Genomic DNA, 20,933 nt, shown 5'->3' with positions numbered 1-20,933 from the left:
TGGTTCTTTACATGATTCAAATTCTTGTACGTCCTCATTAGCTTTCTTTTATGATGTCAGTAATACTGATACCTGAGATGAGTCCCTAAGTCATTTTCCACTGGATTCTGTTACTTCCTCTTCTCTGTACCTTATCCTGACTTGATACAGTTTCACAACTCGCTCCATCTACACTCTAATCTTTGCTATCAAGTAAGTTTCTTTTCAACTGTTTGGGAGTTCATGACATTTGTTTTATCTCTCTTCACGCTGGCTCACATTGTCCACCTCTTCATCTTGGTATTTGTTCCGTCTTTCATACTTTCCCTGAATCTCATCAGGCTTTTTTGCATTACAGGTACATTTTATTTGCCTTTACTTTTTAATTGAAATAAAATTGACATACAATATTATATTAGTTTCAGGTACAACCTAGTGATTTGATCTTACACTTCTGACAGAGTTGTGACTTGTATCTTGGCTTTTCTCTACCCTGCTTCAGATCTCCTTGAGCTTGTGCCCCAACTTGTATTTTTTTCATCATGATTCTGAGTATTGATGTTCATTCAACTTCAGTTTATTGCTCATCCTATTTGTGGCTGTGTTTCCTAGTCAATCTGTGCAGGCATCTGTATTTTCAGATTCAGATTGCAATCATGCCTCTCACCTTCTCTAGGAGGTAATGTCTCTCCTATTTCCAAGGACCTTTCTTGCCCAATCTCCATGCCCATTTCCATCTTTCTCATTTTTAAATTCCTGTGTTCCAACTTTAGAAGTGTTTTCTACTCTCAGGACTCTTAAAATTCATTTCCCCCTCTTTCACCTGTTTTCCTTTTCTGATTAAGAGTGCATTTCTTCCTTCTTTGAGTCTTCAATTCACCTTAGTGTTTTCCTATATGCACCTTTAATGTGTAGACTCCGTTTCTACAGGCCTATGTATTTAAGCTCTCTTCTCAACTTTGTCACACTTCCTCTCTTTTAAGAAATGTGATTCTTAAAAAAAAAAAAAGATAGCAAGAGCAGAAGAATGAAGGGGGGGAGACATCAGAGGGGGAGATGAACCATGAGAGACTATGGACTCTGAGAAAGAGGGTTCTAGAGAGGAGGGGGGTGGGGGGATGGGTTAGCCTGGTGATGGGTATTAAGGAGGGCACGTTCTGCATGGAGCACTGGGTGTTGTACACAAACAATGAATCATGGAACACTACATCAAAAACTAATGATGTAATGTATGATGATTAATAAAAAAATAAAAAAAAAATTAAAAAAAAGAAATGTGATTCTTTATTGTTGCTTATGGTGAACTTCTGCTTCCCTCCATTTCAAGGAATTCTAAACCCTGGTCTTTGCATATTCAATTAACCGAAATGAAGATAAAACTCCTGAACCCTAGCTTGTAATTCTCAGTGCAAAACCCTAAAAACCAAGTACATCATTCCACTAATTAGATCAGATACTTTCTGGTTGGCCCTCAGCCCAAATCCATTCCCTGCAAAAAGAAATAAATTTTAACTAGGAGGCTCAGTCTCTTATCAAAATAATTCAAATTCCACACTTAATTAACTTTGAAAAGAAGGGACCCAGTTCAAGTGCCTATTCAGTTACTAGTCATGGAATTTCAGTCAAATGATCTAACCTCCCACTGATAAAATGGGGACATCCCTGTCTTCCTGGATTTGAGACTTAAATGGATTTACTTGTAAATCACCCAACCCAAGGGCTGGCAAATAGGACATGGCCTGCAGGCCCCCCAGCCCAGCCTCTAGCCCGATATGGTAAAGCTTAATTGAAACATAGTCCATATTCATTTATTATTCTACTGCCATTTTCTCAGTACAGTGTCACAGACGAGTGTTTAGGAGACCTTATGATCTGCAAAACCTAATATTTACTATCTAGTCCTATAGAAAAAAAGTATGCCAACCCCTTACCTAACTCATGATAAGAAATATTTTGTTAAGACGAACGGTTTCCCTCTCCAAAGTATGACAGAAAATACCAAAAAATATCTTCCTACCACTCATACACACAAATATTGAATCACTAAAAATATGGATAAAAATAAAATTTCACAACAGTTTCATAACTATAATCCAGCTTCTACATGACCAAGTGCCCAATTAATAAAATAAAAATTTAAATAGATGATGTTTTACCTATTTCTTGGCTGGCTTCTGGCATCCTTTTCTCCTCAGTTACACCTCTTAACCAGTCTTCTTTTGTACTTTTTATTCCTGAAACTATTTAAATATTCATTTTCAGATCTCTAGAAATGGCTATTCATCTCTCTTTTAGTACTATAATGAAGGAAAATCATCTAAGCAAAGAACAGACTTTAAAAGGTATTAATATATTCACATATAACGCAAGTCTAAAAAGAAATCTGAAAAAATGCTTTCTTCCATTTCAAGTGCCTGAATATCTCATAAATGAAAAAGGAGTTGCTTTAAAAGTTTACCTTCACTATGGAATTATGTTTCTCCCACTTAGGCTGAACATCAACCAATCTCAAGGTACTGAAGGGCACATGAGACAGAGAAAGTCATTCCCATTGCCCCCACCCACTTCTAATGTTCTTGTTACACCCACGCCTCAGTTTCCAAAGATCTACTTACATAGCCAAGTGAAATCACCGATACTTTACAAACTGAATTTTATACTCTATAATATATCCCTATCTCCTTTCAAGAAAAGGTACCTTATATTTATATCGTAACTTTGTGCCCCAACAGATACCATCTCAACATCACAGAAGAAATTAAGATTGCCATTCAAATCTTTTAGTTCTCCAATCTGAATTTCTCAACGCAATGTTTTATATGTATTATCCACAACCCCTAAATGTTTCCTTACTATCACAAAAAATTAGTCCTCTATTTTCTCCTTCCTTCCTGAAACTACACTGAAAATTCTATCATTCAGCAGCTGACAGTTATGTTTACGCTCTGGCTTTGGTAACAATACTGGACAAGACTACTTCCACAGTCCTCCCATTTCAAGAGTAGATTACATGGTAGCGCTTTAACTTTTGTGGTAACACAGTCACCAACTACTTTAAAGATGACAATGAGTCGAACCATTTCCATATGTATAAAAAGTTTTCACTAATATGTAACGATTATCTCCTCATATTTAGACCAAAACTTCAAATTCACAGGGCTTTGAAATTACAAGTCCAAATGAGAATCAACAAAACATTTGAAGTAACATATAACACTTTTCAAACTTAGCACAAAGAACATTTTTCATAATATAGGCTTCTTGGTGCAAAAGGAAATCTCTGTATTTGGCAAACCTTACAATTTTATATACCTCGTCATCAGTACAAATTGAGGACAATTTACAGTAAAGGGGAGATAAACTTAAAACAAATACTGCCCAAACCATCGACTTAGAAAAACAAGTACCAATGAATGGCAAATGCATTTAAGTCTTTGCTAGCTACCCAGATGGCTTAAGTAGTGCTAACCCACTTGTTCACCTACAACGCCTGACAATGTTCCAGACACCATGAAAAAAATTATACTAAACCTTGCACAGGAGCTTGCTCCTTCCTAGGACAAGGCTGCAGATCCTTCCAGTCATCAACATAATTTGTATTCTTAATCAGTCCATCTGGACATAACTTAAATTCCAGCATGCTTGGTTTTTCTGTGGCATCTTTCACAGGTAAGAGGCTCTGAGCTTTATTTTCCGGTCTCCCTTCTTTAGTAAGCTTCCTGGGTGAACTGTCTAATTTTGTGAGACAAATGCTCTCACGCTCAGTGCATTTAAATGCAACTCTGTTCAGATACAGTTTCCTTTGATCCTTTGACTGGTGAGACACTTGACTGAATTCCACTTCATTGTTTATGCTGCTTAAATTTTTGTCTAATTTGGTTTTATCAATCCACATTTTATCAGGTTGTTTTCCACCACCTATTCCCTTAACATTCCTTGAAATGCAGACTTTGGACTCCTCAGAATGGTGGATCTTGAGGTTTTTACCATGGCTTGAACAAATATTTAAGGATTCTTTAGAAGTCTGTACACTGCTGTTAGGGCTCTCATCTGATTTCTCACAACTCCCTACTTGCATGGAAAGTTTACTGGACTTCACGTATTGAGAATCACACGGTACATTCCTCACATAGCTTTTCTTTGATGCGCTGCTACCCATTGCTTCTTTGTGCTTCTGCCTTTGCAAATACTCCTTTGGTGTCAGAACTCTATTAATTTTAGATGAACTATCCTTGGAGACTGAGGACTTAACATTTGATACTGTCTTTTCTTTAACCCTACATCTTTCATTTGGAATTGACAAAAAATTACATAATTTAAAGGTACCATCTGCCACACTTATATTCTGCTCTCGTTTATCGTATTTCTTCCTCTTTATCTTTGAATCAAGCATGCCCCCATCATCTAACTTCCTTTTTTCCAAAACTTTTTGTCTCAAGCCACCTGCTTTCAATTTTATTTTCTCTGGGGATACTGACTGTACCAAAGAACCATTCTTCATACGTGGATCTTTTTTATTTGTCAAAAAACCCACCTTTGTTTTTAGTGGACGTGAGTTTTGTGCCATGAACTTCTGGTGCAGGCTCTCTTGAGAAAATTTTGTCATTTTATTACTGGTGTGAAAAGTTATCTCATGAAACTGCAGTTTTCCTTTTCTTTTGTGACACTGCATGGAATCTAGTTTATCAGCTTTAGATAAAAACGGACCTAATAGTTCTTGTTCTGTCCTCAGTGACTTTTGTTTTGTTTTGGGCATATCATTTCTATTTTTGCCTTGCTCTATTTCAGGAAAATGGTTTTTCATATCTGGCAAAGTCAAAGGAATCTTCAGATTGTTATTTAGAGGACTATTACACCCAACAGGGTCATTTCTATCAGAAGTTCTTTCTCCTTGTTTACAACTATTGATCTTCGAAGAACACTGATTTTCCCCTTTTTCTTCCTTTGAAGTTGAGTTGTTGATGGAATTACACTGACACTGGGGTACTCCTTCATAAACCATAGACAGCCACCCCAATGCACAGCAACCAACGTCGTCTTTCTCTGAATCCATTAAGTTATCATCAGTCTTTCCATCTGTGTCTGCTTGTGGGTCACACTGGCTGTGCCCTTCTTTTTTTACAGGTTCTTCTTTCTGATGTTCTGTTAACTTGTCTACCTCACAGAGTTGATTATCATGTTCAGGAAATAATTCTTTCATTTGCTCTGAGTTTAATATTGTAATTTGTATTTGGTCTGTTGAGCCCTTAGAGTCGCAACCAGTTTTATCACAAGTTTGATCTTTCGAGATCTGGTTTGTTTTCTGTTGGGCCACAGAACCTTCATGTGTGTTCACAGCTTCAATACCATAGGGAAATTCTTTTAAAAGTTCTGACAGCTGATCGTGTAGGTATAAGACAGATGCCTTATCACTGAGAATCTCACTTCTTGCAGGATCCTGGGCAGTGTAATTGCAGGATGAATCAACTTCCCGAGGACAACTATCCTGCTCAATAGCAGGCGATGAACATCTATCATTAGCCATGCTTTTTTTTTTAGTGATATGGTCCAAGTTGCTCTCCTCTAGAATTCCACTATCTGCTTTAACATACTTCAAAGATGATGATTCTGGAGGTTGAAGAGATTCTACCTGATCAGTTATTTTACGTGAAATATCTGTGCACTGTAAAAAATTATCATTTTGAAAACCAAAGTCTTTATATTTAGTGAGGCTGTCTGTTTGCTCTTTTTGTTGTCCCTTAGTAATCACTTTGTGATTGGGTAGAGACTTCTGTGGCTCAACCCTTTTCAAAGGAGGCAAGTTGAATATCTTTGCTATTTGGGAATTGTAAGATGTATCACCTTCAACAAGAGAACAAATATTGTCAATATGTAACATATCACCACTAACAAGATCACTGTTTCTTGACTTATATGAGACTTGCTGTTCACTCACAGAATAGTGGGTATCTGGTTCTGACTTGATAGGCTTTCCTTGATTGCTATTAGGTATGTCTTCTGAATTAGTTGACTCACTTTGCTCTTCCTTCTGAATTGGTGAGAACATCTTTGTGTCTGTTGTGGTACCTGCTACTGGTTCCTTAAGATTAGCTTTCAGAGCAGCAGTAACACTTGTATCTTCTGCCAACTGATTTTGTAAGCTACAAACACTGCCTTCCTTAATAACTGGATACAGTGTTTCAGATACAGCTTCAGGTGTTATTCCTTTGGCAGACAATGTTTTGACATCTGAAAGAATTAAGGGTGAGACTATAGCAACCTGAAGTTCTGTTCCCTTTGTAACAGTTGCACTGGAAGATTCATAATTTTGTACTACTATTGACAAAGTTGTTTCTTGTGAGGTGTTTATCATCTTATTCTGAGCATTTCCTACAACTGAAGATGGACTCTTACCACAGGTTTCCACAGGTTTTGAAACTCCAACTGCTGTTCTGTTTTTTGACTCATTATACTGTTTTTCCTCTGTAGGTTCTGAAGGCTGCTTTTTCCAGAGAGAAAGACATGTTGCTAGCAATTCCATGGGAAAGTGATTGTCACTTTTAGAAGATACCCCACTTGCTGAGGATTTATGCTCAAGGCAAAACGAGTTGTCTAAAACCTTGGCATTTATATTACATGTACTTGGAGTTTCCATGGTTTTCAAAGTTGGTTGGTTACCGGTGATTTGGTTATTTGAGTTAATTTCAAAACTATGTGGTTTAGAACCCTGAACAGTTTCACTAGCATTTTTTAATAATTTCTCCTGAGGTTTATCTCTACATGTAAGTAAACTGAGAATTAGCGTATTTTTATTTGGATATTTTGAAACATATTCCTCAAAGGATGTAGACTGAGGAACAGGAGTTGTTTCAGAATTTGTTGGCACGTTTAGTTCAACATTGACATTTCCTGATGAAATCTGGGCCTTACTTAATGTTGCCTGGGTAATGTCAACAGTTGATGCCTTTAAAGAAGTCCTAACTTTCAAATCATGTAACTGGTCTGGCATTGGCAACTTTTCTGAATAGACAGAGTTTAGTAAAACAGAATTCACTTGGTTACAATTTCCCCAATTCAGGTCCTGAATGTTGGAATTTATTGTACTGTGTGTTCTATTTGTTTCTTTTCCAGATTCTATTATGGTTGGTGGTTTATCCTCTGGAGTCACTAGGGTCACCTGTGGTCCAGACTGGATTTGGGCAGTTTGTTTCAGAGACATTTCAGAATTTGCAGCTAATTCACTGTAAGAGGTATCAGTTGTTTTAATACAACCTGCTGCCATCAAAAGATTTTTATTAATTTTAATTTTCCTTGCAAGTTCCGAAAACTTCTTTTTTATTTCTACTAATGTTTTAATATCCCTCACTAACTTTTCTTTTGTGGCGCTTGTGTCCAGTACTTGATTTGAAAGATCACAAGAGTCTATTCTTCTCTCTTGATTATTTTGAGCAAGGGTCTGAACACCATCCACAGAAGATCTAACAGGTTCATTAAAAGGCTGAGTGACATTGGTATTTACTTTCAAGTTACAGGAATTTCCAACGGTGCTGACAGTTTCATTAAGGTTTTGCCAATGCTGTTGAAAGCTTCTAGAGAAGTCTTTCCTCATTTCAGGTAAGTGCATTTGAGGAACGTCCACAGCAGCCTGTTTAGTAACATGCTGAGTACTCTGCAAAGGCTGGCTTGCATATCTACAGTCATAAGGAGGAGGCGGAGGTCTTTTGTCAGTTTGAGTAACTGCATATTGATAGGACTGTATGGTTGCAGTCTGCTTTGACTGTAAAGTCCGTGGAGAATCTGGAGGGTGACTATTTTTAATATGCAATGATGTAGATGGCATAGGGTTTTGTTTCTGAAGAGCAGGATCTTGCAAAAAGCCTCGTGATGGGTAACTGTATTGCTTTGGAAGTGGTCTATAATCTGGGTAAGTCAGTCCACTGGATGTATACTGTTGTGCCCAATCAACCTGTCGTTCTGATAAAGATGGGTTAAGTCTCGGGGCTCCTGGGTAAGTTACAGGAACTCTTGCAGTATTAGAAGGGATCATTTGTAGTTGCATAGAATAGGAATCTGATGTTACAAACGGATTCTGTAGTGCATGTATATTAGGTGTATTAGTTCCAAAACCAGTTTGATGGGACACAGTTGCCCCTGTATGAGAAAGCACAGAATTCCTCATTGGTGAGTTCAACCATATGTTTTGTGTTACTCCTGAAGACATTTGCAAATTGTGATTTAGTTGTTTGGATCCTTTAACATTGGCATATGTGATTCTTTCCACTGAAGTTTGTGAGGCCACAAGTGTCCCATTATGCATATCAGGAATAGGGATTTGCTGAGGAGTTGTATAATTTCTGATGTTTAGCAGTGGCTGTGAAACTGGATTTGAATTACCAAGAAACATACATGCTTCTTGGTTACTTCCAGGATAGTTTAAAGAACTCTGAGATGTTGTGTTAAGTGTATTTATTAAAGCCTGCTCCAAAAAAGATGACTGCTTTTTAGGATACTGTGGTGGTAAGGTGACATTCTCTGGTTTTGCATTCCAATTCATTGTTGATTTGATGTAGTAGCAGTGTATTAAAAGTCAGTTGTTTTGAATGTCAGGAATCTAAAGGAAATAAAGATCTTTTATTACAAATTTGTCTATGTAACACCTCCAAGAAAATTAGTTTACTTTAACACCAATGCTATGTCTATCCTAATTCCAGACACCTCGGACCAAAGATTCAACTTTAATTTGGGGAAGAGGAACAAAGAAAAGAGCAAAGGAGAATGCAACAATAAATATGGCAAAGATTAATAAAATTCCTGGGGTGTTTTACAGGAATTCATTCTACATAGTATTTTGTTTGTTACATGAAGTGGCAATTACTTTCTGCTATTATTTAATAGGCTCTTTATTCTAAGTAACCCATGCTCACATGGGTTCAAAAGTTCAAACACATGGTAAGAAGTCCTTATTGTCTATCCCCATTATCTAACTCCCTCGGGTGTCCACTGTTACCTTTCCTTTCAGAAGATTTTATACATAAAAAACAAACACATAAAGAAAACCTTATCTTTTTTTCTGATTTTCATTACTATACCAGGGATACCTTTATCATTTCACTACAAATATATTAACTTCATTGTCTGTATAACATTAAAGTTTCTGGGTATACCCCCATTTAACCAGTCCTCTATTGGCTTTTAAACAGTCCTCTATTTGGTTTTCTTAAGTTTTTGCATTTATCAACTATCCTACCCTAAGCATTCTTGTATTTATGCTTTTACATTTTTTTTTTTTAAGATTTTATTTATTTATTTATTTGACAGAGACAGACACAGCGAGAGAGGGAATACAAGCAGGGGGAGTGGGAGAGGGAGAAGCAGGCTCCCTGCAGAGCAGGGAGCCCGATGTGGGACTCGATCCCAGGACCCTGGGATCATGACCTGAGCTGAAGGCAGTCGCTTAACCAACTGAGGCACCCAGGCGCCCTATGCTTTTACATTTGTTGCTAAATGTTTCTGGAAATTCCTAGAAATGAAATCAATGTGTCAAAGGACATTAAAATTATTTACATAAGCAGTGACAAATTGGCCTTCCAAAAAGGTTAAAATAATTTACACTCACCAACAGTATATTGATAAATCTAAAAATGGTCAAATCCATAACCATAATAAATGAAGACAAAGTAAAAACACAAAATTAAACAAACTTAACTTAAACATAATAGTACACCCCAAATGCAGAATAAACATTCTTTCCACGCACACATGGAATTTTTACCAATATGACCATCTAACTGAGCCATAAACAAATCTCAATTTTCAAAGTATTAGAGTAATTCAGATTTACAGTAGAATCAATCTAGAAATCATAGGGGAAAAAGTAAGTAGGAAATTGCCAAATAACTGAGAAATAAGGAATGCACTTTATACTTACACAGAGAGAAAAAGTGCTCTCTGGTGCCTCTTCCTCTACTTATGATACCAGTCCTACTGGACCAGAGCCCCACCCTTATGATGTCATTTAATCTTAATTACCTCCCTAAAGGCCTTATCTCCAAATAGTTACATTAGGGGTTAAGGCTTCAACTTATGAATAGGTAAAGAGGGACCACAATTCAGTCCATAACATGCTCTTATACTCATGTTCACGTTAACACTTGAGAATAATTCATAGCATATTCATAGCATAAATAAATGTACTTTAAAAAGAAGACTGGGAGGGGTGCCTGGTTGGCTCAGTTGGTAGAGCATGTGACTCTTGATCTCAGGGTTGTGAGTCTGAGCCCCACGTTGGGTGTAGAGATCACTTAAAATCTTTTAAAAAATAAAATAAAATAAAAGACTGGGAAATAATCCCCACATTTATTACAAGAAGAGTAATAAGTTAACCAAAGGAAAGAAGTGATGACAGAGTGAAATAGGCAAAATAATGAACACAAATGTAGAGATTCAACAAGTCACAAGGTGATTTTTTAAAAAGAATAAAAATCAATAAGCCTCTGACAATACTGATCATGACGTTTTAAAAGTGCAATATTGGCAGTAGCAGGGCAGGGGGGCGTTTGGGTGTTTCAGTTGGTTAAGTGGCCAACTCTTGGTTTCAGCTCAGGTCATGATCTCAGGGTCCTGGTATCAAGCCCCACACTGGGCTCCATGCTCAACTGGGGAGTCTGCTTGTGGATTCTCTCTCTCCCTCTCGCCCAGCTTGCGGGCACTATCTCACTCTATAAAATCAATCTTTTTTTTTAAAAAGTGTAATATTGGGAATAGAGGTTACCACTAGATCCTATAGACGTTAAAATAACATTATTATTTTGAATTTTATTCCAATACATTTCAAATTTAGGTGGAATAGAGAAATTCTTCGAAAAATATACCTAACCAGGAAGAACACCCTATCTCTTTAAAGAACTGCCACGGATAATTAAGTATCTTTTCACAAAGAAAATGCCAGATCCACATGGCTTTGCTGGAGTATTCTAACAATCATTTATGAAAGAAATAATCCAATATAACAATGGATAAAAGAGAGAACACTTCAGAGCTCATTCACTGATGCTGTCATCCAAAAGCTAAAAAGGAAAATTAAGAAGCCCATCTCTCTCAGAAACGTAAATGCAAAAATCCTAAACAAAATGTCAGCAAACCAAAAGGGGTGACATATGAAAAGGATAACCTATCATGATCAAACTGGGATTAGTTCAGAAATACAAGGTCTGTCATTTGAAAATTAAAGTAGTAACACAATAATTTTTAAAATCCTAAGTTTATTTCAACACATGCAAGAACTTTTGATAAAATTCAACATTCGTTCATCTGAAGAAAACTGTGTCAAACCAAAAATAGAAATTGCCTTAAATTTGATACATGGTAGCTTTAAACATTTAGACTGACAATAGAACAAACACACCACTATTGCCCCTTCTATTCATCACTGTACTGGAGATCCTGGAAAGTATAAGAATTAGGAAGGAAAACATAAAACTGATTATTCACAGAGGTTATGTAGAAAATCCAAAACAATCTACAGATCTTTGAGATCTATTAAGTTATGGGTCATAGCGTTCTCACGAAGAAGAAAAACAAGACTGAAGAAGGCACGTATGCTTTTGGATTAAAAACAGATCCCAGAAAAACTGAATGGGAAGAAATCAGAGAGGGAGACAAATCATGAGAGACTCTTAACTCTAGGAAGCAAACTGAGGGTTACTGGAGGGGAGCTGGGTGGGTGGATGGGGTAACTAGGTGATGGCCATTAAGGAGGGCACGTGATGTGATGAGCACTGGGTGTTATATGCAACTGATGAATAACTGACTCCACATCTGAAACTAATGATATACTATATGTTGGCTAACTGAACTGGGAAGGGAGGGGGAAAGGGAGGGAGAAAGAAAACAGATCCCAGAGAGACAGATCTGTGTATTCCTCCCGTGCCCTCTCCCAAAAAAGCTCCTTAATAATACAACTGACTGGGGGCACCTGGCTGCTTCAGTCAGTAGAGCACGAGACTCCTGATCTTAGGGTCGTGAGTTGGAGTCCCATGTTGAGGGTAGAGTTTACTTAAAAGAGAAAATTTATTAATACCACTGACTGATCAGGCAGATGCATAATACAAAGTAGCACTTCTACTAGAGTTAATGATGCCTAATAAATTCCCCTTAGTTCTTATGAGTACTTGGGGTAGAAGGCTGTTATGGAGTGGATTCTGTCATTCTACCACCAAATTCATTATGTTGAAGCTATGATGAAGCCCTAACCCCCAATGTGACTGTATTTGGTGAAGGCCCTTCGGGGAGGTAATTACATTTAAGTGAGGTGATAAGGATAGGGCCCTAATCCAATAGGACTGATGTCCTTATAAGAGAGACATCAGACATATGCACACAGAGGAAAGACCATGTGAGGTCACATAGAGAAGGAGGGTGACTACAAGCTGAGAGGTTTCAGGAGAAACCAAACACCTTGATCTTGGACTTCCAGACTAAAACTGTGAGAAACAAATTTGTTGTTTAAGCCACCCAGTCTGTTACATTAGGGCACCCCTGGAGGACCAATGCAGAGCCTATGGGTAGGAAGACAAACGACCTTTGAGTAATTTGGGGTAACTTTTTTCTTCTCTCTTCTTTGCTGGCACAGAAGAAAACTGAAGCCTGGAAAATCATCCCTGAACTACCTGGTTAGAGGGAAGGAGTCAAAAGTTGTCTGACTTTTTTTCTGACTATAGTCTCTACTTTTGAATCCCAAGTATTAAACCTTTTGAGAATATATTGTAATGGAGATTACCAGAGACAAGACTGGCATGGTCTATTATTTTAATTTCTCTTGAAAAAATTAACTTTTTGCCAAAATCTCCATCCCACTCCATCATCACCCTTCACCTCTGACAGCCATGGCACTCACCTGACAAACCCCAAGTATGGCTGAACTTAAGAATATCCTTCTCTGCACAGCAGTAGCTGAAGTTTTCTGGGGGGAAAATAAAAATCACACAAGCCAGCAGACGGATTTTATTTCATGAACACAAACATCAAACTTAACACTGCTCAGCAACTCTACTTCATTTTACTGAATTGCCCCCTATTCTCTAAGACCTCTTCTCTCCTACCGGGTCCCCAGCCACTCCAACCCACACACATGCTCCCCTGCCCTAACTCAGCTGCTTATATTTCAGCATCATCTGCCATCCTCCCATCATCAAATCTATAAAGCCCACCCTTGTAAATGTAACATGCATCTCCAGTAACAGAGTTGACTTTCCTCCTACCAAATCTCTACATTTAAAATCCTACTCCCAGGGCATGTGGGTGGCTCAGTTGGTTAAGCATCTGCCTTCAGCTCAGGTCATGATCTCAGGGTTCTGGGATCGAGCACCACATCGGGCTCCTTGCTCAGCAGGGAGTCTGCGTCTCTCCCTGCTCATGCTAATAAGTAAATAAAATCTAAAAAAATAAAAAATAAAAATAAATAAAATCCTACTCCCCTTCCCTTTATTCCTGGTTATCAACCTGTCTCTATGGGATTAGGTCTTCCACACAGGTACACACATTCTCTAAGGTTGGCAGAATTCAAAAACAACAAATAAACCTCACTGGGCCCCATATTTTCACCTCTTCTCTACCTCCGTACCAGTGATAGTCTTTTAGTTTGGTTTAAAATCACAAGCATAATAAGTCAGATTTTAAATGCTTAACACCTTTAAAGGTATAGATAAAAATGATTTTTAGAAGTAATTTGTGCTTCCACAAAATATACAGTGAAAAAAACATTGAAATTAAAATGTACACTAGAAAATATTCACTTAATGCAAAAAAAATATTAAGGGAGGGAAAAAAGACACAGGATCTTAAAAAAAGTATAAACAGCAGATGTAAATCCCACTATATTAGTAACATTAAATGTGAATGGATGAAACTAATCCAAGAGACAGAGAATGTCAGACTAGATTTAAAAACAAAAAAAAAACCAAACAAAAAAACAACCTATCTAACTAAATGCTGTCTCCAACAGACATACTTTAGATCCAAAGATACAGAGTGAAAGTGAAAGAATAAAAAAGGTATCATATCAGGCAAACACAGCAGCTAAGAGAACCGTGGAAGGTCTATACTAATTACCAGACAAAACAAACACATCTTACTAGAGATAAAGAGAGATATTTTACAACCATAAAAAGGTCAATCCAACAAAAAGATAAAACAAGTAAAAACACCTAAAAGCATTAAAATAAAAAAAGTAAAAACACAAACAAGGGAGAAACAGGCAATTCACCAAGAGTTGAAAACTTCAATTCCACATTTTCAATAATGAATAGAACTGGCAGAAAAATCAACAAGGAGGGGTGCCTGGGTGGCTCAGTTGTTAAGCCTCTGCCTTCAGCTCAGGTCATGATACCAGGGTCCTGGGATCGAGCCCCGCATCAGGCTCCCTGCTCAGCGGGAAGCCTGCTTCTCCCTCTCCCACTCCCCTTGCTTGTGTTCCCTCTCTCGCTGTGTCTCGCTCTGTCAAACAAATAAATAAATAAAATCTTCAAAAAAAAAAAAATCAACAAGGAAAGAGAAGTACAGAGCACATTATATATACCCACATTTGCTTCTAGTAGGGATTAAAACCAATTGATTATCTTTAAGTTGTGGGTTAGTAAATAATTGTCCATTGGTTGCCTTGTAGGTTTAAGGCTCTCTCCGCTTTGGAAACAACAGTTCAAGTACTTTTGTCAAGTGGTGAAAAGATCAGCAAGCAGCCCGGTAATGGGAGCAGATGTCATCAAGCCACCAAAACACTGGATTTTTATATTTAATTTTGGGAACATCCTTGCTATTACTAGCTATAGGTAAATTAGCAAGCCCTGAACGACGACTCCTACATACAGTTAGCACAAAGTCTGGCTCTACTAACCCCACCCATGTGGCAGGTTTTGCAGTCTGAAGAACAGGCAATACCAGTATGCTGATGCTGATAAGATGTTGTGGCCCTCACTGGGAGGCAAGCAGCCCTTGTATGTTCACACTGATAAAGTGCCATGACCCAAACTGAGGGAACTCAGAGTCAATTCACACACCCCTACCCTAAAGAGAGGATCCATGGAGGTTTCCTTGCTTGTATGTTATCATAAAAACAGTCCTAAAAGTTTTAACTTAAAAAAAAAAAAATTTCTTTTTTTACATCCTGGAAATAGACAAACTTTTTTTTTTTTTAATTTATTTATTTGAGAGAGAGAGAGAGAGAGTGCATGTGCAGGGGGAGGGGCAGAGGGAGGGAGAGAGAGAATCCTTAAGCAGACTCCCTACTGAGCATGCAGCAGGACACAGGCTCCACCCCAGGGCCCTGAGATCATGACCTGAGCCAAAATCAAGAGTCAGTCAGTCACTTAACTGACTGAGCCACCCAGGCGCCCCTAGATAAACTACCTGTAGGTTTGACGGTTTGGGGCTTTAAATTTTATGATACTATTACTATTACATCCTGTGAGAAAACTGGAAGAGAGCTAGTCATTAAAAATTCAAAGTATAAGAAGTTGTGAATAGTAAGCTATGAATTGCAAAATTAATTTGTGAAGCAGGAAAAAAGAATCAAATGGCTGCAGGAGACTTTATGTAACAATGCATGTGATTTTCATATAAAAATTTCATAAAGACCTCACCAAGGTTAAGAAAAGATTTGTGAGGGGCGCCCGGGTGGCTCAGTCGTTAAGCGTCTGCCTTCGGCTCAGGTCATGATCCCAGCTGGGATCGAGCCCCGCATCGGGATCCCTGCTCAGCGGGGAGTCTGCTCCTCCCTCTCCCTCTGTGCTCTCTCTCTCTTTCAAATAAAGAAAAGATTTGTGGGGCGCCTGGGTGGCTCAGTTGGTTAAGCGACTGCCTTTGGCTCAGGTCATGATCCTGGAGTCCCGGGATCGAGTCCCACATCGGGCTCCCTGCTCAGCGGGGAGTCTGCTTCTCCCTCTGACCCTCCTCCCTCTCATGCTCTCTGTCTCAAATAAATAAATAAAATCTTTAAAAAAAAAAAAAAAAGAAAAGATTTGTGAATTGTCTTTTCAAGTATTCTATATCAATTTAATGCAAAGAATGTAGTTTAAATGAAAAATTGTCAACCCAGCAGCTTCCTTTATTTGTAATTTTGCCTTATTACAGAAATTTACAAAGCAAAAAAGAACCTAAAAATCATAGCCTGGAGGAATAATCATATTAATATCTATCTTAAACACAAATACACAAGCACACACACCCATGAACAGAACTCTATGAAAAGGGACCTGTTATATATATGGTTTGCCATGCCAGGTCAGATGAAATAGTAAGAAAGAACAGGACAAACTAAGCCACATCAAGTGTTAATTTATCAAAGAAACTGGAACATTATTAAAGTGAAAGACAATGTTATTAATATCCAAGATGAAAGGTATAAAAAAAGACTGTCTCAGAGCAACACAAAAGATGGCAGATCTAGACAATGTCCAGCAGGCATTGTTTATTCCTTTGAATAAACATTATCTGTAAGGAATAAACATTATCTGTAAGTGCTGAACACCAAGTTAAAAAGAAGTCCCTATTTAAACTTCTAGATGGAGAAAAAGTTCCGACCCCTCCCTTCAGATCTGTGTCAACCATAAACATCACATGATTTCATCTGCAAGCCTTTCAGTACTTCAAAAATATAGAAACTTCCTAAGAAATATATAGAATACTCTTCTCCCACCTGGAAAAAACAAAACTATTCTGGTATTTTAAATTGGAACTCTCCCTTATGGCTTTTTAAGTTCCACTTCTAATGTGTTCCACAAACCAAAGTTTATTTGGAGTGTCCACTGATGTGGTTAAATTGAGAAAAGCCAGTATTTTTCACTGAAAAACCAATTTGCATTAGAAAAAAGCTACAGCTACCTCTATAACATCAACAAAGCCACAATTACCAACACTATTCAGGAATGCCAAAAGTATCATGATTTACTCAACCTATTCTACCTCTTTCTGTTTGTATCCTTAGTCATGGGAGAAATTAGCCCATCAATCCTTGAATTAGGCTTTCAAGAATATTCTAAGTTTTGTGTTATTTATAATACAACTCTAAAATAACAGCTAACATTTGAGAATTTACCATGTTAAGAACTGTGCTGAATGCTTTGACTACATGATCACACTGACCGGACAGAACAAATGAATGACGCCACGCAGTAGTGCCGCAGCTAGCAGGGCTAACAAGTCCCGCTATCACAGCTGGGAGGTCTCCACACTGTCAGAGACACAAAGGAGACAAGACTGTGATTTCATGTGCAATTTATTACTTACACAAACAGAAAAACCAACATCAGTGTCCCTATTCCCAAAGAGGGTGATACCAACATGGTTGAGAACACAGGCTACTGAGAAGCCAACTCAACTGTAGACATTTTAGAGCCTGCTGCTGTAGCTCAAGGGCAAGGGAGGTGGTAAACAGTGCTCAACTGACACCAGGGCAGCAGCAGGGGGGAAAAAAAAAAACCATCCCCGTGGCCATTTCTTTTTTTTTTTTTTAAAGATTCTATTTATTTATTTGAGACAGAATGAGAGAGAGAGAGCACATGAGAGGGGGGAGGGTCAGAGGCAGAAGCAGGCTCCCTGATGCGGGACTCAATCCAGGGACTCCAGGATCATGACCTGAGCCGAAGGCAGCCGCTCAACCAACTGAGCCACCCAGGCGCCCCGTGGCCATTTCTCATAAGGGTTCTTATCAACCTTTGTTCCAGGAGGACCTGCTGGGTGTCCTGCCAAGGTATGGGTCATACAGAGATTAGGCTTTGCCTATTCGGCCCATGAGAAGACAAAGGTAATCAGAGTACCATGGTGAAGCTGCCCCCCTACATCTCTACCCTCCACCTTTCATGTGTCCAGCTACAAATTCTATTCAGAAGCACAGGACACTCCATCAAATACCCTAATTAACTGTACTTTCTCTTAAGCAACGTTGGAAAAGAGTGACTTGACCCTGACCCCTGGCAAGATGATCAGGTCTTTCGTGGAGGTCAAGCCACAACCAGGCTCCCCACACAGAGCCAAGCCAGCGAAGTACGGTCCCAGGTATCATCAAGGTTCACCAGTGAGAGCCACACGGCTTTCTCCCTGGAAGAACAAGGGAGTGGGAAATAAACTGCTCTACTTTTGCTGACTGATTAATCTAGGTACAGCATGGGGTATTGGCAATCACATATATCCCATCATAACTGGCCATTAGAAGTTGAGAGGTACACGTCTCATTCAGGCTAGAAAGTTTACGGTACTTTCTTGCGTCTCTAGAGCAGAGGTCAGAGACCAATTTCGGACTACACTTATAGTTGTACTATACCCTGAAGTGGGAATTAAAGATCCCAGAGCACACATGCAAAATTCAGTTACCCTTCCTTGGAGTTCTGCCTAGCAACTCATTTTAGAGTGTTCCAGGTAAGGAGGAAACAGGATTCATTAAGGAAATAGGATTCATTAGAGGGGTAGTGGTCTTAAATATCTAGAAATCCCTGGCAAGTGCCTCAAGTACAAAAGTAGTTTGCCAGGCAAGTACAAGCTACCTAAGATGCAACATGCTGTTGGAGTACAAAGTGTATTAGGAGTATTAAGTATTGCTATAATAGGAGTGAGCCAATTCTGTGCCTCTTGAGGTGGACAGTCTCTGAACAGAACTAAACAGGTCCCATAAAAGTAGGCTGAACTGCCTTGAAGAAAAATCTGAAAACTTTTACACACTGTTAGTTACCTCTGTCATTATAAGCCACATTCTATTGTCTACTCTGGTTGTCCCAGGTTAGTTTAGAGGGTTGCAAGAACATTAACAGGCATTTTGTTGGCATGGAGTTAAGATCCAGATTTTATAAAACTAAAGGTTGAAATTAATGATGCAAGGGGACTTGTAGTACCAGAAGAGACCTGAAGGACAGAATCTACTTTCTTGTTAGCAGGGTCAGGCAGGGGATAACATATCCATTTAAATCCAGAGCTGTAACTGCAGTCAAGAAAACACACACAAGAGAACTCTGCTTTCCCTTATCAGGAAACCAATGGAAATCATGACTAAAAGGCCACCACTCCCAAGGACATTCACTCCCAAAATCAGCAGCTGCTGAGAGTTTGTAAGAGTCCTTAGATTAAGATCTTGCACTGGCCAGCTGTATGTTGACTGAGGGTGGTAGGTATCAACAGCCTGGGGTAAATTAGATTACTAGTTTCTGCCTACTCCCCCAACTCTGATCGCCTGGGTCTATTGTCTTCCTTCTCCAACTAGCATAGGGGAGCTATTCAAGTTGTGCAGGTGAGAAGGCATGACAATCACCCAACTGTGAACTGATCAATACTATGCTCTAAGCCACCCTAGCCACAACACTTTGTCACATGGAAGGACAATGTAAAAACCAACAGAAGTTGTGGCAGTGAACCTTCAGCACTGTAATGAAGCAGTGACCTACTTGAGACATCCAATAAACACCCTCAACTACTTCACCTAAAATAGCACATGGCAAAAAATTGAAGGCAGAAGCAGATTTGATATAACTTACATAAACAAATATTCTTTGGGGTCCTAAAGAATTTCTTATGTACATAAATGCTTCTGGAGACCATCTGTCCCTGCCATCTGTAGCTGTAGAGATGGCAGACCCATGCAATACTCGTGGAAGGAGAACTGGAAACATGTACCTCACCTCATGGACTTTGCCTGTGCCTTCTCTCTTTTCTCTCAGTTGGTCATATATTGTGTCCTTTGTTGCCATAACCTTTAGCCACGAGAATACAAAAATAGAGAAAATGAACAAAACCAAAACTTGGGTCTTTGAGAAGATCAACAAAACTGATAAATTTTTATCTAACCTGACTAAGAAAAAAGTCTCAAATTACTAAAATCAGGAAATAGAGACATTACTACCAACCCTTCATTGAAAATAAAGAGAGAATGGGGCGCCTGTGTGGCTCAGTCGGTTGAGCGACTGCCTTCGGCTCAGGTCATGATCTCAGGGTCCTGGGATCGAGCCCCGCATCGGGCTCCTTGCTCAGCGGGAAGCCTGCTTCTCCCCTCTCCTTCTACTGCTCCCCCTGCTTGTGCTTTCTCGCTCTGTCAAATAAATAAAATCTTAAAAAAAAAAAAAAAAAGAGAATGCTATGAGCAACTGTATGCCAATATATTTCATAATTTGGATGCAAAGAACAAACCCCCTGTGATATTGTAATTTATAGTAAGAAATATGTATTTGATTTTTGTCCCCATTTCTGGCACAGAGTTCCTAAAACCCTTAGGTTTTCCGAAGTGATGTGATGCAGGAAGGTGCCTTTTGTTATGTTAATTAGGTGACTTTCAGACTGCACCAAAAGATGGTTTGCCAAGAGAACCAGCCATGTGATTAGTGGAACTTTCAGTCCCACCCCCTCCCCACCTCTAGAGAGGGAAGGAGAGATGGGAGGTTGAATCAATGGCCAATTTTTTAATCAATCATGACTATGTAATGAAGCCTCTATAAAAACCCAAAAGACAGGATTCAGAGGGCTTCTAGGTTTGTGAACACATGAAGATTTGGGGAGAGTGTCATGCTCAGAGGAGGCATAGAAATTCCACTCTCCTTCCCACATACCTCACCCTATGCATTTCTTCCATGACCACTAATTCGTATCCTTTAAAATCCCTTGCATTAAACCAGTAACCTAATAAGTAAAATGATTCTGAGTTCTGTGAGCCTCTCTAGCAAATTAATAGACTGCATGGAAGGGTTTGTGGAAACCTCTGATCTATAGCCAGTTAGACAGAAGTACAGGTAACAATCTGGACTTGCAACTGGTATCTGGTATCTGAGTCCAAGGAGGGTCATAGAAACCTCAAATCTGTAGCCTGTTGGTCAGAAGCACAAGGGATAACCTAGGCTTGCGATTGGTATCTTAAATGGGGGTGAGGACAGTCTTGTGGGACTGAGCCCTCAACCTATAGAATCTGATGCTACTTCCAGGTATATAGTCAGAAATGTTTTGAATTG

The 20,933-nt window shown here is 38.9% G+C and overlaps 1 protein-coding gene across 20 annotated transcripts in view; it reads right to left on the bottom strand.

The window, feature by feature from the left end:
* The window catches only part of LOC115939002 (retroelement silencing factor 1), a 44,223-nt gene that overhangs the window by 16,503 nt on the left and 6,787 nt on the right, over positions 1–20,933 (bottom strand). For 7 of the 20 annotated variants that reach the window (XM_081821446.1, XM_081821427.1, XM_081821437.1 and 4 more), the window contains 4 exons: positions 19,617–19,688; positions 12,854–12,919; positions 3,511–8,569; positions 2,136–2,219 (listed from right to left, as the gene is read on the bottom strand). In XM_081821446.1, coding sequence (XP_081677572.1) covers positions 2,136–2,219; positions 3,511–8,512 — 5,086 coding nt within the window. In that variant the 5' untranslated portion in view covers positions 8,513–8,569; positions 12,854–12,919; positions 19,617–19,688. Of the gene's footprint in view, positions 1–2,135; positions 2,220–3,341; positions 8,570–12,853; positions 12,920–19,616; positions 19,689–19,841; positions 20,042–20,933 lie in introns of those variants that run through there. The other 13 variants (XM_081821431.1, XM_081821440.1, XM_081821439.1 and 10 more) reach the window with 6 other exon arrangements.

This window comes from Leptonychotes weddellii, chromosome 5, assembly GCF_054177405.1.
Source record: "Leptonychotes weddellii isolate Sample4059 chromosome 5, ASM5417740v2, whole genome shotgun sequence".
Classification (NCBI taxonomy): Eukaryota; Metazoa; Chordata; class Mammalia; order Carnivora; family Phocidae; genus Leptonychotes; species Leptonychotes weddellii.
This window is presented reverse-complemented; position numbering and strand designations above follow the sequence as displayed.